We start from the raw sequence: 20,136 nt of genomic DNA on the forward strand, positions 1-20,136 counted from the left end.
TAGTCAGATCTTTTCCTTATACCAGAGGAACTGGGGAAGCATAAACCAACATTTTCTTCAATTAGTTTCTCCAGTATGCATGTAATTCCAGAATGAGAAATGAGTTCTCTGCTTTGATAAGTGGTGAGAAATTATGGGGACTGACATTGCCCAGAAAGTGGTACAGATAAAATTGTTGGGCCCTAGATAGTGGGGACTTGGGGCACAGATCATTGACAAGTGGTGTATTACTAGTTAATTGAAACTCCAAGGAGTCATAAATCGTGATTCCTAATATCCTATATTATCATAAAAGTACATATGCATATGAATAAGTATGGTTGTTTCAAATATAATTCAAATATAAATACATAATCTCAAAAACAATCCCACAAAGTCGTATGTGTGGAACTGGGACTCAACTTCTGTTTAATAAGTTATACATTTTAACCTCCTTTAATCATTACTCTTAGAGAAGGTCATTGAATTGCTCAACATCACACAGGGAGCAAAAGTGGTGAATCTGGAATATGAACCCAGATCTTTTAATTCCACATCTAAAGTTTTTACTAGAACTCCACAACCTTCTTAAAATCTCTAGGGAAAAATCCTCCCCCCACCAAAATCCTGTTTTGAAAATAGAATAATATCCTATCACTTTAAATAAAATAGTTTCTTTTAAAATAGAATACACACACAGATAATAATAGTACCAGAAATTTAATACTCACTACCATACACACATTTCCTCTACTCTAGAAAAAAAATCAACCATTTTAATTATCTATGTTTTCTTCTATTCTCTGTCAATAGGAATACATAATTTAATAAGAATATAGTTTCTTAAATAAAGTTTAGATGACATCAATGATTTAGATATATCAATTCAAATATATTTTTAAATACTATAAGCACATGTTTTAACAGATTTCTTCGGAAAATGTTTCCTTAACTTTTATGATAATGCTAGAAATAAAAGGAACACTTACAGTTTGTCGAAATGCAATAAATTTCCCAGGTTAAAATTATATATTAAGTATCAGTGGTATGCCAGATACCTTTTCTTATATCAATATATAAAGCATTTGTATTTTTGTAGCAAAATTAGCTTCTTAAGATGTCAGAAATATCCATTTTATTTACAAATACACTTTTTTTTTTTTTTTTTTCAATAATTTTTTTTTTTTGCGGTACACGGGCCTCTCACTGTTGCGGCCTCTCCCGTTGCGGAGCACAGGCTCCAGACGCGCAGGCTCAGCGGCCATGGCTAATGAGCCCAGCCGATCCACGGCACGTGGGAATGAATATACTTTTGATGTACAGGAATATTCTCCCCTTCTTAATAACACGTTTATCACAATAATAGGAGGAACTTCTGTTACCAAGTCCAAGATTGTTCTGCCAGCCACATGACAGGCCAATAAATTGGGAGACAAGGCTTTGGGGCAAGGAATTAATGGCTTTATCTGGAAAGCCAGGAGTCTGAGAAGATGGCAGACTAATGTCTTAGAGAACCATCTTGTTTCTGGGGTCTGGATGCTAGTTTATTTTATAGAACAAAGAGTGGGGAGGTGAGGAGGTAAAGTTAAAAGGCCATAAGTTGTTGCAATTATTTCCTGATTTCAGCCAGACTCTGGGAAAGGATGTGTTAATTTCTTCTTTCCTGCAGCCATTTGACAAGTGGGCTGCATTAGGATGTTGTGAGCAGAACAAAGGTATTTTGGTTTAACATTCAGGCATGGGAGCAGGATTCTGGATATGGACCATTATGTATATTTTCAGCTATTGGCAGCATCCCTTTAGTGATTAACTTGTAGCAAAAGCAGTAGAATACAAAGGTTAAAGTAAAAGAAACAGGTCTAATATGAAGTCAGATTTCTTATTCCCTGTTATACTTCTAAAGAGTTTTTTTATCTGAGAAAGTCAAAGAACTTTCAGACTATAGGCCATTATGCCTAAATACTGTTAGTGGGGACAAACTAGGAGTAAAACTAGGAGTAAAAAGTTTAGAGAAGTGGGCTATCTGGGCTTTACTGAGCTCTATCCTCTGCAGCTGAGCCACTGATGAAACAAACCCAAGCAAATTGCTCATCAAAACTCCACTTTATAGTCATTAGCTGTAAAGTGGAAGTCACAGTAGTTTCCAGGAAGAATTTATTTAGGAATTAAGTTTTCATCAAGACCAGCTGTAGGCTTTAACATGTAGAACTACTGACATCACATTTGCAGCCTGGTTTGAGAATTTGAGGATTATGCTCTGGATAAAAGAGATTCTAGGATTATGGAGAATTTTTTTCCAATTTATCATGACTCTTTTTATATATTTATTTATTTGGCCTTGTTGGGTCTTAGTTGTGGCACACGGGATCTTCATTGCAGCATGCAGAATATTTCATTGTGGTATGCAGCCTCTCTCTAGTTGTGGTGCTTGAGCTCTACAGCACACAGACTCAGCAGTTGCAGTGTGAGGGCTTAGTTGCCCGGTGGCATGAAGGATCTGAGTTCCCCAATCAGGGATGGAACTCACATCCCCTGCATTAGAAGGTGGATTCTTAACCACTGGACCACCAGGGAAGTCCCTATCATGGCTCTTTCAGGCTGTCTTTTAGCGACTTGAAGATCTGGGCAAAAGAGTTCATTTTCTTCTTCTTTAAGCCAATTAGAAAACATTAAAAACCGTTGAAGGATCTAAGAGGCTATTTAGTTCAATATATTATATTAAGGTGAGGAGACTGAGGCCCAGAGAGTTTAAGGGCTGGGCCCAGCTGCAGGTCCTGGATCAGATGCCAGCCTCCCAACGTCCTATTCAGTTCTCTTTCCATTAAGGTGGGGCCAAGAATGGTGCCTGCATATTTGTTATGAAAACAACAAACAAAAATGATTTTTTCATTTTCACCCCTTTATTTTCCTTCTTCTTTCTGCAGCTCCGTTTTGTTGAAGATCTTCAGACAATTCAAATGTTCAAGATTTTAAGATATGAAAAGAAACTGGCCAAAATGTGGTTTTTCATGATATTTGCCTTTCTGATCTTTTGGATGCCTTATATTGTGATTTGTTTCTTGGTGTTTAATGGTTATGGACACCTGTTCACTCCTACAATAATATCTACTGTTTGATATCTCTTTGCTAAATCAAGCACTGTGTATAATCCAGTTATCTATATCTTCATGATCAGAAAGGTAAGCTTTGTAATTAACTGATCATTTTCACCATGTTGGTGGGGTTGTTGGAAAATATAATACTTTTACAGAGATTATTCATAGCAGCTTCAAGGATAAAAACCTAAATCAAGCATTTTATAGGAAACTAGAGGGTTTAAGAAGAAATGTAGAATATTCCCAGAGAAAATAATAACAATTCTAAGACCTACCAATGGAGGTTTGCACTTGTTAGGTAAAATTGTATTAAAATCAGTATTTAATACATCAGAAAACATTTTATGTTTAGTAATAATAACTACAATCAAAGTTAATAATTTATTTAAAATTCTTACTGCACTATGCAGATTGTATCAATTATCTTTACAAAACTCCATGAAATAGGCACTAATAGTATCTTATTTATGGATTATGAGACAGGTTCAGAGAAGTAAAAGAAGTTGTTTGCTTCAGGACGTGTTGGTGTCTGGATTTGAACCTGGTTTGCTGTTGTATATTTTCACCAACTGATTTGTAATCTTGATCCAAAAAAAAAAAAAATCTTAACCTAATTAAAGGAATATTAGTGAGTACACTAAGTTGTAAACTCTACCAGGAAGGACCTTGTCTGTCTCTGCTGCCCATAATATCCCCAGATTGTAGCACAAATTGCCTCACCTCATAGGGGCTCATTGAATATTTATGGAATGAATTAATGTTCAAAATTCCTTAAGGAAACACATCTAGCTGCCTGCTTGGAAGATTCATGCAACTTGAATCTATGGCTATTATAAGGTATTGAAAGAGACCTATGTGGTAAAGTTAATAAGAATTATAATAAATAAAAGACATTAAACTCCAGGCTTAAGTAGATCTGAGCATTACCACCTAACTCCACGTCAGCTAACAAATAAAAAAGAACAACCCAAATTAAATTTACCTAATTTTCTTGAATGTCAATCCAAACCTTTACTTAATATTCAACTTTATTTTCTCCCTGCCCAGTTTCAAAGAGCCCTTTTGCAGCTCCTATGTTTCCGACTGCAGAGATGCCAGTGACCAGCTAAAGATCTACCAGCAGTTGGGAGTGAAATGCAAATCCAACTCATTGTGATGCCACAGAAAGATAGGGACAGACCAAAGAAAAAACTGACTTTTAACTCTTCTTCCATCATTTTTGTCATCACTAATGATGAATCACTATCAGTTGACGGTGAGAGAACCAGTGGGTCATAGGTCGATGTAATCCAAGTTTGTCCTTTATAGGAAAGAATAATGGTAATGAAAGATGGGACTTTAAATCAGATACCACATTTAGACTACCATTAAAAGAACTGTTTTGGGATCCCCATTCTATGTAATATCAACAGAACTTTTGTGGTCCAACAGGAAATCTGAATTGCTCTCTGGCCTCAAGGAGTAACTGAGCAAGACAAATTCTTTTAATTCAACGGGTGCTTTGTATAATGAAAAACGACTTGCACAAGGTGGGCATCAGGCACCATCAACTTCTAACATATTGGAAGTTTTCACTTTAAATATATATTTTTAAAAGACTGTATTTTCCAAGGCACATAACACATTTCTCAAAAATACTTAGCTCTTAAAATAACTTTGTCTCATACACTTGTGTGAAATAGCTAGAAAATCTTTAATTTTCTGTAGTGTTGGGTCCTATTCAGTGTCATGTCAAATGTTTGCTCAATCAAATTTATCAAAGAGACAATTCTTAGGATGAAAAAGAAAATCAATTCCTTAACTTTATGTGAAACAAAAGACTATTGCTCTATGTATAATATGATAAAGAGGAGCTTCAGACCAATATGCTACTGAGCAAGCTCTAGAAGATACCATTAAAAAGAAACACAGGAAAGAAAATAGAATGTCAAGGTGGTCAAGGTTTATTGGTAATCATACATTAGCAGATGATGTACATGGTGAAGCTGATGTTAATGGCAGATAGGTATCTCCATTTATTTCATTTCAAATATGAACATGGCAGGCTTAGCCCCTCCTTCTAGTAATTTCCCACAATTTTGCCAAGAATTCTATTGAGAGATTTAGAAAAGGAGTTCCAGCAAAAAACAAACAAACCTACATTTGAAGAGGGATGAAAATAAGTGTAAAACTGTATTCACAAAATGTGAATATTAAATAAAAATCTTTATTGATCTTCAGTCAATACACTGGATAAATAATGGTCAGTGTTAGTGAAGAGACCATTTTTCCATGAGTCATTATTTAGTCTAAACATGGATTATTAGGACTCAAGAATTTCCTTGACAATATAGGCAAGAAAGTGAATCATTTTATTTCCTAATTTTTATTTCTTACATGACTGTTCTACTAGTGTTGCATCTTCATAATTAATCACATTTGAAAGACTTCTAAATGATTCAGTTGGCCTATTGAAGAAGGAAGAAGCAAGAAAAAAGTTTCACTAAATGAACATTTAAACATCAAGTTTGTTGCTAGTTTTGTAGCATATAGTTCAAGAATGTTAGTAAATTGCTTCTGAAATGGAATAAAATATGGCTTCATATTTCTATGAAAATTGTCTCCCCTTGTTTCCTTTCCACTCTTTTATGTATATAGATATTTAGTTTATAAATAAAGCTCTTCCTATCCTTCACTTAGTGTGGCTTTAATAGCCTTTTAAAAAAATCCTTAGAAGGTAATATTGCCTTTTGAAGACTGGGAAATAAAATCAATTCATTTTGAACTCTCTCGAAAGCCCCCCAATCCCTCATTTACACTTCTAGTTTTAGCAAGAAAATCTGAGCCCTGTGCTTAGGTAAGTTCCATCCAGGTAATGAAAAATGCAGTTAATATATTAGGCAAATTGCAACTTTTAGTCCCAGATGTTAAGTCAATCCTATCATGACTTCTATTATGTCCTTTAAAGAAAAGAGTGATCAGTGACTTCATTGAGGTCTCTAGGGCCTTACTTTTTGAGACGTGAAAGAGATCTTAGTCACTGCACTTTTATATTTAGAATGATCTGACCTAAGCATAGTGCTGTGGGGAAGCTGAGTTTTACTTAAAGTGGTGGGTTATTTTTTCAATAATTTCAGTGAGCTCACAGAGAAATTCTACATTGAATTTATAAGCTGATAAATATCTTCTATTAGTGAATTAAATATGATGATGGAAACATGATTTTAATCCTGTTTTGGTTACAGAGAAATCTAATATTTGCTACTTCAGGATCTTTTTATCACTTTCTAATGACATTGGGAATTTGTTCTAGTGACTCCAGGGAGTTTACAGGGAGACATGCCCTGTATTCTGGAAGTAAGTGACCCAGTCCCATGGTCTTCTCAAGTAGTCCAGGGGTCTCAGTGACTTGGAACGCATAAGTAGGTAAGTACCACTGACAGCTATCAGTGTTCCAAAGAAAAAGAGTCCTTTGTTTATCACCTGTAAAAAAAGAGCAAGAAATTTCACTTTATTTGTGCAGTGATTAAAATCTTTCAAGTAGACTTCATTTTTAAATGACGTTTTATACAATTTCCTCTTTGTTCTTTAAACTGAAACAGTGACGTAATTGCATGACCACTAGGTGAAGTCCTGAAATATCTGGCAAGGTCAAGAATTTGGAACTTCCTGCCTCCCTTTCTCCCTCCTCTCTCTCTTCCCAGAAACTCCTGAATCTATGTGTCTGTATAAAGAATTCTTAACAGTTAACCTTTGTCCAGCCATAAAAAAAATTCACAGTTGAAAAAAAAAATAACTGTTAACTCTGTCTTGAAAGAAGCCACAAATGATTCAGTCATTGCTCAGACCCTGCACAAAGTGTCCCTGAGAAGAGTGATGGGTTCATTGGCCTCTGTGACTTGGAAGACACACATTCAAAGACTTAAACATGCACCTTCACCACCTACAGTCTATCAACCGCACGAGCTGAGGTTCAGTCTAGTCTGGGTTGCGTGCACTCTCGTATCATCCTGGTCTCTTTCACTGCACTTACTGTCCTGCATTCTAACTGCCTGTCACTGTCTCTTTCCCCTTTGGACTTTTAGTTCCTTGAAGGCAGGGACCTTATTTTATTCACCTCTGTATGAATAAATCTTGATTCATTCCAATCTAGCCTCTAAATCTTTCTAAAATCCACACCTGAGACTATGAGCTTCCTTTGTCTTCCTGTTTCCCTCAAAATAATATTCAAGATGTTTCAGGTCCTACTTACTGTTCCAGCTCCACCTCTAGCCATTTTCACACATATGTGCTTCTTCCAGGTCCACTGAAATACTTGCCATTCCCATTCTGAACATGTGAGAGGTTTCTTCAACCTCCACGCCCCCCTCCCTATGCCCATGCCCATTCCCCACCAGGGCAGTGCCTCTTCACTGCAGGTGTCCATTTCCCCCACTAGTCTCTGAGCTATGCAAAGAGTAGGGGCTGCTTTATGTTCATCACCATGCCCAGCTCAATGTTTACATACTATTTGTTTAGTAAGTGAAGTTGTAAAGTTTCCACAGTGGAAGATCAGGAATCTGAATCTCCATTTAATGGCATCTGTGAGTCAACTGCCCAAAATTAATGTGAAATAGCATTACACTGGAATTAGACTGTGTTTTATAAGTGATTTGCTTCTGTCCAGTTTTGTAAATTAAACCCATAGGAGTATTGCATGAAGCAAAAGTCAATTGCTAAATAGAAGGTCACATTGATAAAATAAAGTAGAAAGTTTAGAAATATTAGCATCAATTTCTTTTTTGAATTTCTTCTCCTCAGGGATTGCCTCTTTTTGTAATTTTGTTCATTAGGCATTCTGCCACCTGTGTATCCAGGACATTTTTTAATTTGAAAGGCAAACACCTAGTGTCTGTCACATTATTTCCATATTTGCCTGAGGTAAACATAACCATAACACTGTGAAATTCAACACATCAGATTAAAAATAAGTGTAATCTGTTCCAACCTTTTTTTGCCAATGCCAGCGCAGCACTGCCTCATGGTATCTTATTCTGGAAAAGGTGACCTGTAAGAAAGTTTAAAAAGTATTCTTGTGTATTCTTTAACGGCTAAACAGAAGATTAAAATGAGGAAAAGTCTTAAATCCAGACCTTACCATGGTGTAAAGAGGGATAAAGGTAGATGGCATAATAGCATGAAGAAATCTCTCTATGTTCTTTTGGAAGAGGAACCACCTTGAGTTGACGTGTGCTCGCATCTGCAATAATGTAAGGAGTCTCAAAGAATACCTTGAACAAAGTACCTTTAATTGTTTTCTGCAACTTTATCACTCTTTATTCCCATTCACCACAAAGCCAGACTGAAGGTAGTCAAATAAATTCTTATTTTCAATTCTTCTCAGTCATTTCCAATCCTTTTCAGTCAATGTCAGAGAACAATAACTTGAAAAGGTAGAGCAATTATGGAAAACCTGTTAGAGAACTCTATTTTGCATGGGGGCCAACTCTATTTCAGTAAGAGTCTGTTTGTATGGATCTGTGAGTAGTCTGTGAGCCCAAAGACTTGACTAATTTCTGTTACTTCCTGGTCAGTTTGGAACATTATTTATGGCAAGAAGAGATCTGTTTAAAACTAGGCCTGTCTTGATATACTCCATATTCAGGATAAACATTACATTGTAGTTGTCTTGTTTTCAAAGACAAGGCAAAATACATCAGTGAGACTTCCAGTATCTTATAGAACTTCCTTCACCACATATGAAACAATTCTGCTTGAGTTGAAGTCTATTTTATTTCTGTCTTCAGGAGAGATGGAAAACAACTATACTCTTTTTAAAATTTTTATCTTGTAAATTTTTTCATTTGATTATTTAAAAACTATAACCACAACCATTTACTGTGAGCTTTTCATGTGACTGGCTTAAAATGGAATTGTGTTTTTCTTCTGAGTAGTAACCTACTGACTATGAATTTCTTTGGTATTACATATTTCTTTCAGTGCAAAAAACCCCAAAGGATTTCAGTGCTAATTTAAGTTTGCAGCTTATAATGTTAAGAATGGAAAGGTTATTTAATGTCTCTTAAATTTTCCAAATATGTTAACTCATATCAAAAATAATTTTTCATTAAAATAGCATATTAGTACCTCTACTAAATGTCTAAGCCTTGAGCCTATGAATTATCAGATATTGAAACCAGACATTTTGTCTTTTTTGTTACCTCCTAAATGTCCCTGAAATGTAGATGGAGGTGATGTGTGTGGGTCATTATCACTGTCTTTATAGTCAAAGTTCAACTATGTGTAAGGAATGCTCTGTGTGTGTGTGTGTGTGTGTGTGTGTGTGTATGTTTTCTCTTGGCACCTATTCTTATGCAACATGCATGAGACGGGGATCAAAGAAACATTAAAGCAAAGAATGTTTATTAGAATGTCAGTGCATGATCTCATTGAATAGAACCAAACATTCTCACTTGCCTCTATGTAACTGTACATGGATAGGTCTGAAATTGCATGGTCATCTGGAATTCTTAATCTTGAGAATTCAGGAAGGCACATACCTAGAAACCAAGTTAAATAATATATCTTTTCCAAAACAGTCTGTAAACAATGTGCTTGACTCTACACAGTTCAAATGAAATGGTGTATTCTCTATCAGTGGTCTCTACTAACCTTTTAAAACTCTGGACAACAAGACTGTATGACCAACAATCTATGAATACTGAGCAATAACACAGGGGCATTTCCCATTACCTATGATTTAATAAAACTTATGATAAAGTTGTTATAATATATACTAGATTAGTGAATCATTATTTTTATTTCACAAATGGAAAGCAGTTCATATAAATGACTGTAAATGACCCCAAATCCTTAGAATTTGCTACTCTCCTTTTTGTTCTTCTTTGCTACCCCATATACATTTGTTTCATTTTACCTAAGCCACCTCATTAGCTTAAACATACCCTGTTATTCTGTTATCTCCCAGAGGCAGGACTCATGTTATATTCATGTTTGAAAACTTAACCTGGTATATGGTAAACACTGAATAAATATTTGATAAATTAATAACTAACTAATATAACTTCACAGGGCCAAACAGCTCTAGTTCTGAGGAAGCCATTTCTAAAGTCAGAGAACATGGGTGCAAGTCCCAGCTTCACCACTTCTAGCTACTTGACTTTGGGCAAGTTACTTAACCATCTCTAAGCTTAAATTCCCTCAGTTGTAAAATAGGGACAAGAATAGTACCTATGCCCCATGTTTTTCATGAGATAATGTGATAAAAATCAGCAAGATACCCAACACATATTACATGTTCAGTGACGTTAGTTATTATTGTGATAATTTTTGTTCTATCTTCATTCTCTTGTAACTAAAACCAGTATTGACAGTATGTTCTGTTATATGAGCCCTCCATCTGTCTCCACCATTGTCATTACATGCTAACCAATCACACAAGGGCTAAGAAGGGAGGAAACAAAATACTTCTGGATCCTGAGCATCTGAGTGAGATAACTGGGAAAGAAAGGAAGAAAACCAGAAGAAATTTACCCTGGAATCTATAATCTCTTCAGATTCAGACAGCACAGTGTTCACTGACTCCCTATAACACTATAAAAAAAATTTTCACTGTGAACTTACTTTGTTCCAGGCTTTTTTTTTTCTTTTTTTTTCTTGATGTATAGTTGATGTACAATATTATATGAGTTATGGGTGTACAACATAGTAATTCACAATTTTTAAAGGTTATACTCCATATTTAGTTATTATAAAATATTGGCTATATTCCCTGTGTTGTACAATATATCCTTGTAGCTTATTTATTTTATACCTCATAGTTTGTAACTCTTAATCCCCTTCCTCTATCTTGCCCCTCCCCCTACCCTTTTACCCACTGGCAGCCACTAGTTTGTAATCTGTGGATTAGGCTATTTTTAAAAAAAGCTTTCCACAAATCATTTGATTTAAACTTCACAACTCTCTGAAGTGGTATTATCCCCATTTTATTGATGGGAAAAAAAATCTGAGACTTTAAAAAGATAAAGTGACTTGTTCAAGGTCAAAGGGCTAATAAGTCAGCAAGTCAAGACTGGAATCTGGGTGTAGATTCAAAGCTGGTTCTCTAAGTCTATCCCTTACCTGAAACAGGTTTAAATTCAGAGGTAACCTTTGAGGACATGTAATGCTGAGAAGCAATAAAAGTTATCCAGTTCTCAGGCTATTATTTGCAATTTCTTTTACAGGTGAAAATTATGTACGTTTAATTTAACTTACTTTCAGAATTATACATAAAGTTTAAAACTTCAATACTTATAAAATTAATATATTTCTGGAATTAATTTTAATCAAAAGGCAAATGGAAGTATCAGATGCAACCTTTGATAAGGCAAAAAGCAAGAAAATTCTGGAGCTTCTAAAAGTGTTTCTGAGGGCATGCTGTAGGGATTATAGGCATGGAGGTTAACTAGGCTGAGAGGGAGGGAAAGGAGTATATCTCTGCCAAACTTTGGTGCTCGGAACTTTTATCTTTGTATTGATCGATGCATAGACCTCCATGTAAAACTTAAAAGAAACTATTTTTTCCTCTCTGGGTGTTCCTTGTCTGATATTGGCAACAACAGTGGCATAGACTGTTAATAGAAAAATTTATAATCCTGAACAGGAAATATACATCATGGTTTGTAATCTTCCAGGATCAGAAATAGGTGTACAATTAATCAGCAAGGCTAGTCCATGTCCAGTTGAGAAATTTTACTTACTAAGGTCGTTATTGAATTTATCCATTAATTCATCAAATACCAAGCAGTCTTCAAATCCCTAAAACAAGAAAAAATAAACTGTAAATAATAAATACTTCTTAGCAATTTTGAATAGACTTTTCATTGGTGAGTATAATTCACAGGATGTTTACTCTCAACCAGCACATAACAGCCAAATAATCACACTTAGCATTGAATTCTGATTAAAAAGACAATTGACTGCATGTTTGATGGTTTTATCTTTGCCTGATTTACTCATATATATATATATAATTTAGAATATGATCAAAATTTTAAATTACTTGTAATTTTGACAATTCCATTGCTTCTTCAAGAAGCAAAAATAATTATATTGTTCTACCATGAGCATTAGAATAATATTTAAACTATTCAGGGCTTTAAGATTCACATTTAGAGCAATTTAATGACAGGATAGAACTTTCATATTAACTTACTTTCTATAAGACAAGATTAAAGCAAATTTCCAATCAACAAATCTACAAAATTAGTAAGGTACTATGCTAAATGAAGTAGGGAGAAGAAAATAAAAAGCTATGTATCCCTGCATCCTAGGAATTCAAACTATGGTTTTAAGACAATATAAAAATATGTAAAAGTTAAGAAATAAAATACTTCTATATCAATTATACATATCATACCTGAAGCAAATAAATTTGTCAATTATATAGGCTGTTAATGCTATAGGAATTTAGAAATGAGAGATACCATATAGGGATAAGATAACACTCTTAAATTCTTTATTTAATTAATTCATTTATTCCTGGAGAATTCCTATGAGATAGGTATATTAAAATCCGAATTTTACAGATAAGGAAGTAGAGATAAGTTAGTTGCATGAGAACATATTCTAATAAATCATGAAGCCAGACTTTGAACCAGGGAGTTCTAATTATCCACTATGCTAAAATTGATGTTTCCTTACTTTTTTAAAAATTTAAGTACAGTTGACTTACAATATTATATTTATTTCAGGTATACAACATAGTGATTTGATATTTTTATAGATTATACTCCATATAAAGGTATTATAAAATATAGGCTATATATTCTGTGCTGTATATTACATCCTTGCATCTTATTTATTTTATGCCTCATAGTTTGTACCTCTTAATCCCCTTCCTCTATCTTGCCCCTCCCCCTACCCTTCTACCCACTGGTAACCACTAGTTTGTTCTCTATATCTGTGAGTCTGTTTCTGCTTTGTTATATTCGTTCATTTGCTTTATTTTTTAGATTCCACATATAAGTGAAAACGTACAGTATTTGTCTTTCTTTGTCTGACTTATTTCACTAACCATAATACCATCCAGGTCCATCCACGTTGTTGCAAATGGCAAAATTTTGTTCTTTTTTATGGTTGAGTAATATTCTGTTGTATATACATACCACTTCTTTATCCATCCATTGTTAATGGACAGTTAGGTTGCTTCCATATCTTGGCTATTGTAAATAATGCTGATATGAACATGGGGTGTATATATCTTTTCAAATTAGCATTTTAATTTTCTTTGGATACATACCATGAGTGGAATTTCTGGACCATATGGTAGTTCTATTTTTAATTTTTTGAGGAACTCTGTACTGTTTTCCTTACTGGCTGAACCAATTTACATTCCCACCAACACTACTAGAATTCGCTTTTCTCCACATCCTTGACAACACTTGTTCTTTGTTGTCTTTTTGATGATAGCCATTCTGACAACTATGAGATGATATCTCACGGTGGTTTTGATTTGTACTTCCTTGATGATTAGTGATGTTGAGCATCTTTTCATATGCCTGTTGGCCATCTGTATGTCTTCTTTGGAAAAATGCCTATTCAGGTCTTCTGCCCATGTTTTAAATTGGGTTGTTTGTTTTCTTGACATTGAGTTCCATGAGTTTTTATATATTTTTGATATTAACCCCTTATCAGACATTACATTTGCGAAGATCTCCCATTCAGTAGGTTGCCTTTTCCTTTTGTTGATGGTTTCCTACACTGTGCAAAACTTTTAAGTTTGATTAGGTTTCACTTGTTTGTTTTACTTTTGTTTCTTTTGCTTGAGGAGACAGATCCAAAAAAGTATTACTAAGACCTATGTGAAAGCATTTCTTTGCTTCTAATAGTTTTATGGTTTCATATCCTACACTTAAATCTTTAATCCATTTTGAGTGTATTTTTGGGTATAATAGGAGAAAATATTCTAATTTCATTCTTTTACATGTAGCTGTCCAGTTTTCCCAACACCACTTATTGAAGAGACTGTCTTTTCCCCATTGTATATTTTTGCCTCCTTTGCTGTAGATTAACTGACCATATCTGCATGGGTTTATTCCTGGGCTCGCTGTTCCATTGACCTATGTGTCTGTTTTTGTGTCATTACCATACTGTTTTGATGATTATAACTTTGTAGCATAGTCTGAATTTAGGGTCCATGATACCTCCAGCTTTGTTCTCTTTTCTCAAGATTGCTTTGTCTGTTGAGGGTCTTTTGTAGTTCCTTACAAATTTTAGGATTTTTTTCTAGTTCTGTGAAAACTGTCGTGAATATTTTGATAAGAATTGCATTAAGTTTGTAGATTGCTTTGGGTAGTATGGACATTTTAACAATATTAATTCTTCCAATCTATGAATACAGGATATCTTTCCATTTATTTTTATCATCTTTAATTATGTTTATCAATGTCTTATAGTTTTCAGAGTATAAGTCTTTCACCTCCTTTGTTAAATTCATTTCTATGTGTTTTATTATTTTTGGTGCAATTCTAATATTGTTTTCTTGCTTTCACTTTCTAATAGTTCATTATTAGTGCATAGAAAAGCAACAGGTTTCTGTATATTAATCTTGTATCCTGCCACTTTACTGAATTCATTTATTAGTTCTAATATTTTTTTGGTGAAGACTTTAGGGTTTTCTATATATAATATGTCATCAGCAAATAGTGACAGTTTTACTTCTTCCTTTCCAATTTGGATGGCTTTTACCTCTTTTACTTGTCTGATTGCTATGACTAGGACCTCCAGTACTATATTAAATAGAAATGGTGAGAGTGGACATCCTTATCTTGTTCCTGATCTTAGAGAAAAAGCTTTCAGCTTTTCACTGCTGAGTATGATGTTATCTGTGGGTTTGTCATAAATGACCTTTATTATGTTGAGATATGGCGCTTCTGTACAAATTTTGTTCAGAGTTTTTATCAGAATGGATGTTGAATTTTGTCAAATGCCTTTTCTACATCTATTGAGATGGTCATGTGATTTTTATCTTTTGTTTTGATAACGTGATTTATCACACTGGTTGATTTGCAGATATTGAACCATACTTGTACTGCAGGGATTAATCCCAGTTTATCATAGTGTATGATTCTTTTAATTTATTGTTAAATTTATTTGCTAATATTTTGTTGAGAATTTTTATATCTATATTCATCAGAAAAATTGGTCTGTAATATTCTTTTATTTTTTTGTAGTGTCTTTGTATATGTTGGTATCAGGGTAATGCTGAACTCAGAATGAATTTGGGAGTGTTCCCTCCTCTTCAATTTTTGGAAAATGTTTGGTAGAATTCATCTGTGAAGTTATTAGTCCTGGTTTTGTTTGTTGAGTGTTTTTGATTATTAACTTAGTTTCAATACTAATAATCAGTCAGTTCAGATTATCTATTTCCTCCTGATTCAGTCTTGGAAGATTGTATGTTTCTAGAAATCTATCTGTTTCTCTCAGGTTGTCCAGTTTGTTGGCATATTCATAGTATTCTCCTATGATTGTTTGTGTTTCTGTGATAATGGTTATATCTTCTCCTCTTTCATTTATTATTTTGTTTATTTGGATCCTCTCTCTTTTTTTCTTAGTGAGCCTGCGTAAAGGTTTATCTGTTTTTTGTTTATCTTTTTAAAAAACCAGCCCTTGATTTCATTGATCTTTTCTATTTTTTTTTTTGAGGGGGTTCTCTATTTTATTTATTTCCACTCTGATCTTTATTATTTCCTTCCTTCTGCTGACTTTGGGCTTTGTTTTTTCTTCTTTTTCTAATTTCTTCAGATAAGATAGGTTGTTTACTTGAGACTTTTCTATTTTCTTGAGGTAGGCCTGAAATGCTATAAACTTCCCTTTTAAAACTGCTTTTGCCATCCTGTAAATAACAATTAAGTCCACCTGGTCTAATGTGTCATTTAAGGCCACTGTTTCCTCTTAGATTTTCTGTCTGGATGATTTATCCATTAAGGCAAGTGGAGTGTTAAAGTTCTCTACTATTATTGTATTACTGTCAATTTCTCCCTTTATGTCTGTCAATATTCACTTTATATATTTAAGTACTCCTATATTCGATGCATATATGTTTACAGTTTTTATATCCTCTTCCTGTATTGACCCCTTTATCATTATATAATGTCCTTCTTTTTCTTTTATTGTAGACTTTGTTTTAAAATATAATTTGTCTGATATGAGTATTGCTACCCAGCTTTCCTTTTGTTTCTATTTGCATGGAATATCTTTCTCCATCCCCTCACTTTCAATCTGTGTGTGTGTATTTAGCTCTGAAGTGAGTCTCTTGTAGGCAGCAGAGAGATGGATCTTATTTTTTAATCCAATCAGCCACCCTATGTCTTTTGACTGGAGCATTTAATCCAATGACATTTAATGTGGTTATTAATAGGTATGTACTTATTGCCATTTTATTATTTTTTTTCTGGTAGTTCTTCTTTGTTCTTTTCTTTTTCTTTTAGTCTCTTCCTTTGTGGTTTGATGATTTTCTTTAGTGTTATGTTTGTGTTCCTATCTCTCTAATTTTTGTGTATCTATTCTAGGTTTTTGATTTGTGGTTACCATGGAGTTCATACATGTTGACCTAAACTATACCTACTTGTTTTAAACTGATAGACATTTAAGTTCAAAAACATTCTAAAAGACCTACTTTTTTTACTCCTCCCCCATGGTTTGTGTTTTTTATGTCATATTTTACATTTTCAGGCCTATCCTTTAACTGTTTATTGTAATTATACTTGATTTTACAGTTTTTGTCTTTTAACCTTTGTTCTAGCTTATTTAAGTGGTTGATCCACAGCTCTTACCATATATATTTGCCTTTACCAGTGGGATTTTTCCCTTCTTATTTTTCTTATTTCTTGTTACAGCCTTTTCTTTTTTACTTAAAGAAGACACTTTAACATTTCTTGTAAGGTCGATTTAGTAATGATGAACTCTTTTACTTTTTGCTTGCTGGGAAACTATCTCTCCTTCAATTCTGAACAATAACCTTGCTGGGTAAAGTATTCTTAGTTGTAGGTTTTTTCCTTTCAGCACTTTAAACATATCATTCCATTCCCTTCTGGCCTGCAAAGCTGCTGCTGAAAAATCAGCTAATATGATTGCCTATGGGCGTTCCCTTGTTTGTGATTCTTTGTTTTGTTCTTGCTGTCTTTAAAATTCTTTCTTTAATTTTGCCATTTTCATTGTCTTGGTGTGGGTATTTGGGGGTTCATCTTGTTTGGAACTCTTTTTGTTTCCTGTACCTGGATATCTGTTTCCTTCTTCAGGTTAGGGAAGTTTTCAGCCACAATTTCATCAAATACATTTTCTACCTCTTTCTCTCTCTTCTTATTCTGAGACCCCTATAATGTGAATGTTAGTATGTTTGATTGTCTCAGAGGTCTCATTTTTAAGACTTTGTTTTTCTTTTTGCTGTTCTGATTTTGTGATTTCCACTATTCCTTCTTTCAGATCACATATGCATTCTTCTATATCACCTAATCTGCTGTTGAATCCCCCTAATGTATTTTTCATTTCATTTATTATATTCTTTAGCTCTGATTGGTTTTTTCTTATATTTTCTAAATCTCTGTTGAAGTTTTCAATGAGTGCTTTCATTCTACTCCCAAGTTTGGTGAGCATCTTTATGACCATCGCTTCTAACCCTTTATTAGGTTAATTATTTATCTCTATTTCATTAGGGTATTTTTCAAGGGTTTTACTTTGTTCTTTTGTTTGAAACATATTCCTCCATTTTCTCATTTTGTTTAACTTTCTATGTTTGTCTCTATGAAATTATGTGAAAGTTACCTGTCCTGGTCTTGAAGGCATGTCCTATGATGTCCTATTCAGTCTGCATGTGCCCACTGGCTTTGGTGGGAGAGCTGCATCTGAAGTGAGCATGGGCCACACTTTCCCCTAGGGTATGCTGGCAGCCACCACTTTGGTGGGAAATAGGGCTGGATTCAGAGGGGCTAGAGCCAGATCCAGGTGCAGCCAGGGCTTCTCCTAGACTCAGTGGCAGTCACTGCCCTATGGGGTAGGGTTTGAGGCTCCCAGGGTTTGGAGTAGAAGTCCCGAGGGTGGTGGGTTTCTGCTGAGTGTGATGACAATCTCTGCCTTGGTTGGGGGCATGGCCAGGTTCCTGAGGGCTTGGAGCCACTCTTCTAAACTGGTTCTGCTTTTTCCCCAGGTGTACACACCTTGGTTAGAGGCAGGGTGGGGGCTGGAAGGGTTGGAGCCACAGTGCTGAGCTGGTTGCATTTCTTCCCTGGTGTGTGCATGCTCATTAGCAATAGCAGCCTCCACCTTAGTGGGGAACAGCACCAGAGTAGGAGGTGCTGGAGCAGGAGCCCAGTGCAGGTTGTGGGGTACACTGGGGCAGCCCTGGCAGGCCATCCAGAGCAACCAGCAGTTGTCAGTCTGCTGCCTCCATGCTGGGATTGGGAGCAAGCAAGTCTGTGTACATGCTCTTCAGGAGCAGAGTATCAGTTTCTTACTGCCCCCTAGTAAGCCACACTGGTTTTCAAAACAGCTAAGGAGTCTCATTTTCCTGGCCTTGAACCCGAGACCTGGGGTGTCTAATATGTGGCTCAAACTCCTCGCTCCCCAGGAAGGATCCCCAAATCTGTGATAGCCCCCTCCTCTTCTGGGTCACACACTAGGGGTGTGTGTCTTGACTAGATCAATTCTCCTCCCCTCCTACCAGACTCCATGTGGTTCTTTCTTTACAGCCTTGGTTGTAGAAGAGCTATTCTGCTCGTCTTCAGGTTGTTCACAGTGAGTTTCTCTATGTGTAGCTGTAGTTTTGATGTGTTCATGGGAGGAGGTGAACTCAGGGTCCTCCCACTCTGCCAACTTGATCCCACCTCTCTTGTTATGTTTTTGTAAAACAAAATGTTTTTGACTACTTTGCTCAAAATATAATTGATTAGATTCATAAGCTCTTTATTCTTGGACTATATCCCATTCACCAAAACAATATAAGACTATGGTTATAAAACTATTAGTAATCAAACACACATGCACATAAAATAATTGTTTGTCTAGACAATTATTTTAGAAATCCTTAAAATTAATGTTCAATATTTGAACACTATTCATTTTCTGAAATATTTTTTAGCCAGAATGGTAAAATTTCCATGAAAGCAGCTAGTATTCAACATCTAGTCTGTTTCATCATTTTATTTAACTCTATCAATTGTGTTTTCTTTTCTTTTGGAATGAAAAAGCAGAGGGAAAAAAAGATAATTTGGGATATTTTTCTTTTTTGATACTAACATTATAATCTCTAGAAAAAATACACTTTAAAAGTTAAGTCTTGAATTGCTGATAGTCAAGTTTCCAAATTTCAAGTCATCAATACATTTTCTAACTGAACAGAAAACTATCTTATGCTTTTTTATACACTAAATTACTGCATCAAGTAATCCAAGAGTTGACTATATTTAGAGATCAATCTAGTTAAATAGCTGGTATGGTTTTTGAGTTGACTGTTTTCTCAGAGATTATGTGAGGATAGTTTTAAGCATATTTTTTATTTAAGACTTTTTAGTTGAGACTGACCCAGAGAAATTTAAGGGACTTACCTACAGAAAAAGAACTTACCGCATTCATTCCCTGCCCAAAAAAGGGCACTATGGCATGAGCTGCATCTCCCATCAACACACAGTGTGATTTAAAGTGAAAAGAAGAGCACTTAACGGATATCATGGGCTGGGCGGGCAACAGAAAGAAATCTTGTGCCAGGGTTTGCCTTTAGAGGAAAACAATAAAAATGTAAAAATATTAAGCTGGGTATTAAATATTGTGTAATTCTTTCAGATTTACTGGCTTTGTTAACATAATATTTCATTGAAAAGTACGTGAGAATGCCAGGAAGAAAACAGGAGAGGGAGAACTGAAGTTTCTTCTAGTTCCCAAATTCCACTGTTCTATTTATATTCTTAATTTGCAACAGTTTTAATCACATCCAAAAAGAACAAGTTTAGCTGCATTTGAATAACTTGAAATATGTCTGTGTTATATGTCATGAAAATTTTATTATCAAGCACACAGATCACACAATTTTCAACTACGTTGGAATGTT

The 20,136-nt window shown here is 34.8% G+C and overlaps 2 protein-coding genes across 2 annotated transcripts in view; one reads left to right on the plus strand and one right to left on the minus strand.

The window, feature by feature from the left end:
• The window catches only part of OPN3 (opsin 3), a 59,176-nt gene extending 54,073 nt beyond the window's left edge, over positions 1–5,103 (plus strand). The window contains 2 exon segments of the mRNA XM_027122479.1: positions 2,904–3,158; positions 4,122–5,103. Of these exon segments, the coding sequence (XP_026978280.1) occupies positions 2,904–3,158; positions 4,122–4,382 (516 nt within the window). The 3' untranslated portion in view covers positions 4,383–5,103.
• A 159-nt stretch (positions 5,104–5,262) lies between these two features.
• KMO (kynurenine 3-monooxygenase) overlaps positions 5,263–20,136 on the minus strand; it is a 55,293-nt gene continuing 40,419 nt past the window's right edge. The window contains 7 exon segments of the mRNA XM_027122462.1: positions 5,263–6,396; positions 6,399–6,536; positions 8,041–8,100; positions 8,191–8,292; positions 9,510–9,592; positions 11,795–11,852; positions 19,656–19,803. Of these exon segments, the coding sequence (XP_026978263.1) occupies positions 6,334–6,396; positions 6,399–6,536; positions 8,041–8,100; positions 8,191–8,292; positions 9,510–9,592; positions 11,795–11,852; positions 19,656–19,803 (652 nt within the window). The 3' untranslated portion in view covers positions 5,263–6,333.

Source organism: Aethalodelphis obliquidens, unplaced genomic scaffold (assembly GCF_003676395.1).
Source record: "Aethalodelphis obliquidens isolate GAN/ISIS:26980383/991018 unplaced genomic scaffold, ASM367639v1 scaffold24, whole genome shotgun sequence".
Classification (NCBI taxonomy): Eukaryota; Metazoa; Chordata; class Mammalia; order Artiodactyla; family Delphinidae; genus Aethalodelphis; species Aethalodelphis obliquidens.